Source organism: Pelecanus crispus, chromosome 2 (genome assembly GCF_030463565.1).
Source record: "Pelecanus crispus isolate bPelCri1 chromosome 2, bPelCri1.pri, whole genome shotgun sequence".
NCBI classification, from domain to species: Eukaryota; Metazoa; Chordata; class Aves; order Pelecaniformes; family Pelecanidae; genus Pelecanus; species Pelecanus crispus.
Window position 1 is genome coordinate 26,290,560 of NC_134644.1, and position 5,011 is coordinate 26,295,570.

Sequence of the window (5,011 nt, forward strand, 5' to 3'; positions counted from 1 at the left end):
GCGCGGGCTCGAGGGGCCGGCACAAATGGTCAGGCGGCGGCGGCGGCGGCGGAGGCGGCGGCGGTAGTCGGAGGCGCGGCGGGCGCTGCCGCCGGTGCGGGCAGAGCTGCGCGCCGCGGCCCCGCGAGTGGCGGCCGGGGCTGCCCCGTCCCTGCCCGCCGCTCCCTTCATGAGTCGCAAGTTCGGGCCGGGAGGAGCAGCGGCGGCGGCGGCGGCGGGGCGGCGGGAGCCCGGCTGGGCGGGCGGCACCGACTGAGCATGGCCGAGCGGCGCGGGCCGGCGGCGAGCGGCGGCGGGGAAGTTGGCGGCGGGCGGCGGGCGGGCGGCGGCGGCGGCCGGTGCCCGCGGCTGCCGCTGCTGCTGCTGTGGGCGGCGGCGCTGCCGGCCGGGGGCCAGCCGCCGGCGCCGCAGTACAACGGCGAGCGGGGCATCTCCATCCCGGACCACGGCTACTGCCAGCCCATCTCCATCCCGCTCTGCACCGACATCGCCTACAACCAGACCATCATGCCCAACCTGCTGGGCCACACCAACCAGGAGGACGCGGGGCTGGAGGTGCACCAGTTCTACCCGCTGGTGAAGGTGCAGTGCTCGGCCGAGCTCAAGTTCTTCCTCTGCTCCATGTACGCCCCGGTGTGCACCGTGCTGGAGCAGGCCCTGCCGCCCTGCCGCTCCCTCTGCGAGCGGGCCCGCCAGGGCTGCGAGGCCCTCATGAACAAGTTCGGCTTCCAGTGGCCCGACACGCTGCGCTGCGAGAAGTTCCCGGTGCACGGGGCCGGCGAGCTCTGCGTGGGGCAAAACGCCTCCGAGCGCGGCACCCCCACGCCCGCCCTGCGCCCCGAGAGCTGGACCAGCAACCCTCACCGCGGGGGCGCCGGCGGCGGCCCTGGGGGCTCGGGGCCCGGCGAGCCCCGCGGGCGCTTCTCCTGCCCGCGGGCGCTGAAGGTGCCCTCCTACCTGAACTACCGCTTCCTGGGGGAGAAGGACTGCGGGGCGCCCTGCGAGCCCGGCCGCCTCTACGGGCTCATGTACTTCGGGCCCGAAGAGCTCCGCTTCTCCCGCACCTGGATCGGCATCTGGTCGGTGCTCTGCTGCGCCTCCACCCTCTTCACTGTCCTCACCTACCTGGTGGACATGAAGCGGTTCAGCTACCCCGAGCGGCCCATCATCTTCCTCTCCGGCTGCTACACGGCGGTGGCCGTGGCCTACATCGCCGGCTTCCTCTTGGAGGAGAGGGTGGTCTGCAACGAACGCTTCGCCGAGGACGGCTCCCGCACCGTGGCACAGGGCACGAAGCGGGAGGGCTGCACCATCCTCTTCATGATGCTCTACTTCTTCGGCATGGCCAGCTCCATCTGGTGGGTCATTCTCTCCCTCACCTGGTTCCTGGCCGCCGGCATGAAGTGGGGCCACGAGGCCATCGAGGCCAACTCCCAGTACTTCCACCTGGCCGCCTGGGCCGTGCCGGCCATCAAGACCATCACCATCCTGGCCCTGGGGCAGGTGGACGGGGATGTCCTCAGCGGCGTCTGCTTTGTGGGCATCAACAACGTGGACGCCCTGCGGGGCTTCGTGCTGGCCCCCTTGTTCGTCTACCTGTTCATCGGCACATCCTTCCTGCTGGCCGGCTTCGTGTCCCTCTTCAGGATCCGGACCATCATGAAGCACGACGGCACCAAGACGGAAAAGCTGGAGAAGCTCATGGTGCGGATAGGCATCTTCAGCGTCCTCTACACAGTGCCGGCCACCATCGTCATTGCCTGCTATTTTTACGAGCAAGCTTTTAGGGAACAGTGGGAGAGGAGCTGGGTCACACAGAGCTGTAAGAGCTACGCCATCCCCTGCCCCAACAACCACAGCAGCCACCACCCGCCAATGAGCCCCGACTTCACCGTCTTCATGATCAAGTATCTCATGACCTTAATCGTGGGCATCACCTCGGGCTTCTGGATCTGGTCTGGGAAAACCCTGAACTCCTGGAGGAAGTTTTACACCAGGCTCACCAACAGCAAGCAGGGCGAGACCACCGTCTGAGACCCCTGCCTGCCGGGCCAGGGGGATGTTGGGTGGCCGGAGGAGCGGGGCTCTGCCTTGGGAAGCAGCTCCTTATCCCGCCTGGGCAAACTTTGGGGACCGCAAGTCGCTTCCGCAGGCGGTGGGGAGCGGAGGCCGAGCCAGGCGGGGACCCCGGTGCCTGGGACCCGCCCGGCTCTGCCCTCCCCGCTCCTCTCGGGCTGTCTCCTGTAGGAACTGAACGCACTGTCAGGTTGGGGGAGAGGGATGTAAATAGCCTCTGTAAGATTTTGTAAGTATATTTGTATTTAAATTACAAAAATCTCACTTTTTTTAATTATTTAGGACACTTTTAACCCGTTTGCGGATTTCGCTTCCTCACCCCCCCCCCTTTTTTTTTTTTGTTTAATTTAAAAAAAAAAAAAAAGGCGTTGGATTTTTGTTTCGTAGGGCAGGATGGGAAAAACTGCCGGTGAGAGCAACCAAAACAACCCCCTTTCTTCTCCCCCACGCAGGTTTGGTAATGGCTTTGCTCGGGGTTTCAGTGGCAGGAGCAGCGGGGCCCGCAGCGAGGCGGCTGCCGCTGCCGGCGGCGCCTCCTGGGGCGGGCTGGGCCCTGGCCCGGGCCCGGCCTGGCAGGGCGGCGGCGGCGGCGGGGCCGGGGAGGAGCGCCGCTTCGCTTCCCGCCCCGGCCCCGGCCCCGGCCCCGGCCCGCTGCGGCGGCGGAGGAGAGCCAGCCGCCCGGCCATGTCGCAGGGACGGCGCTTCGCCTCGCCTCGGCCGGCCGCAGCCGAGCCCCGCTGACCGTGGCGGGAGCCGCCGGACCCTTTTTGCTGGGGGGGGGGGGGGGGGGGGGGGGGTAGAAGCAACATCCAGCCCTGCCCCAACATCCAGCCCTGCCCGGCGGGGTGCCCGGCCTTTCGGTGGCGGCAGAGCCTCCCCGCCGTGCCCGGGGCTGGGGGGATTGGCTGCCGGCTGCCCTCGTCCCGTTTGCTACCATTTATTTAACTGCACCGGGGAGTTGAGGAGGAGCCGGCCTGTTTTGTCGTAGGAGTTGAGGTTTAACACCGTTGCACCTGTAGCACGTCCGACGGCTTCGGAGGTGGATGGGGACAGAGATACACCGAACTTCCCTCTTGCTGTGTTTGTTTGGTTGTTGTTTTGTTTTTTTTTTTTCCCCCCAAGCCCGCTTTTGGGTGTCGAGGCCGGGGCCGGGGCCGTGCGGGGGCGGCCTGCGGGTGCTGCGCCGGCCCCTCCCTGCCGGGCTGCCGTGGGCTGGGGTTAGCAGGATCAGGAAATACGGGCTCGGCTTAAAAAAAAAAAAAAAAAAGCTTCATCGGAATAAAACGCAGCATTCAGATTCCCCCCCCCCCCCTTAATTATATCCATACGCTGGCTCTGCATTTGGGAAACATTGGAGCCATTGCCATTCCCCTGAATTTGAATTCATTGACATTTAATTCATTACACATTATGAGAGTGTGATGATTTTTGCCAGTAGTAAAAACAAAGGGAGACAGAAAACCAGAATGTTTAAGCACTCTGGTGGGATGTGAGACCTTAAAGAGCCTCTGCTGTCTTTTTTTCCCCCCCTCTCTTTTTTTTCGGTACAGTAATAACATTGCATACTGCAAAGATAAGATACCATGTGTGCAGTACATCTACTACCTTGTATGGGTGTGGGATTGTACTTCTTAGTACAAAAAAAGAAAAGATTAAAAATTGTAACTTTCAACAGATGCATTTGAATATTTAGTCCTCTGTATGAAAAACAGCAGAATGCTTCTCTCCTGATTGTATTGTTTTAAACTTTCTTTATATTACAAATGCCTGTATTTAGGTTCATAAACATTATCTATGGCTACCATACCCTGAAATGCAAAATTATTTGAATTTGGTATGCATTTATTTCTGTTCATTATCACAAAATCATCTATATTTATAGAGGAATAGAAATTTATATATATTAAATACCATATTTTTAATTTCTCTGAAATAAATTGAGGTTTTGTACAAAACTATCTTGTCCCTTTACGTATTCCTCTGACTAACTCAAATACTGTGTGAAAGCGGTGTATATACTACAAGATGTGTGGGATTCCTTTTTTCTTTTCTTATGTTGAGTTCACAGTAACAAGCTGGAATTCAGTGTAGGAATTCATTGTGCATTTTGGTTTTTATCTCTGGGCCGGTCTAGATTAATCCTTCAAAAGAAGTAATGTAAACTGTTCAAGATCTCTGACAGGGTATGGTCAGTGGTGTGAAATCCAAGAAGAGATCTGCTATATGGCAGGAGAAGAAAGCAGCTCACCAGTTCTTTTTCTTTTTTTTTTTTCTTGTTAAAGAAAAGGGTTCTCTCAACTTAGCCTTTCTTCTCCCTTTCCTATTAAAATAAAAAAAAAGATTTTCTCACTGCTCAAAATGACACTCAGACTATGTTGCAATATTGTCAGAATATTTTGATGAGTAAAATAGTTTTGTTTTCCTGAATTTGGAATGTTTGGTAAATCCAGAGTTAAATGGTATGTTCATGGAAGCATTTCAGCTTTATGGAAAGTACACGCATTCTTAAACCTTTCAACACAACACATCCTTTTTTTTTTTTTTTTTTTTCTAATTCATTGTTCGAAGTGCCATTCTGTAAGCATGGGTTTGTTAGGAAAGACTGGCTAATTGTGAGATTTGATTTCTGATTTCCAGTGTTGCAAACTAGTACAGCATTTCATTCTATAGATCTGGAGGAAGATGTAAATGATTTTTGGCTCATTTACTTTTTTCAAATCATGGTGCATAAACAGCCATAGAGAAGTAAGGGAAGCTTAACAAAATTTCTCTAAGGAGGTGAGACGAGGCCAGGATGTTTTTGGGTTTTTTTGTTATTTTTTAATTTGTTTTACATAAATGTAGTTCCTGCTTTCTCACATATTTTGCACATTTTTCTCAAGTCTTCCCCCCCTCCCCCTCTTCCCCCTCCCGGCTTTTTTGGGGGTATATTTTG

The 5,011-nt window shown here is 56.2% G+C and overlaps 1 protein-coding gene across 1 annotated transcript; it reads left to right on the plus strand.

Annotated features, from left to right (window-relative positions):
- Positions 1 to 258: 258 nt before the first annotated feature.
- On the plus strand, positions 259 to 2,034 carry FZD1 (frizzled class receptor 1). Its single transcript, XM_009492796.2, has one exon. It carries the CDS (start codon positions 259 to 261, stop codon positions 2,032 to 2,034), a length of 1,776 nt encoding a protein of 591 aa, XP_009491071.2.
- The last annotated feature ends 2,977 nt before the right edge of the window (positions 2,035 to 5,011 follow it).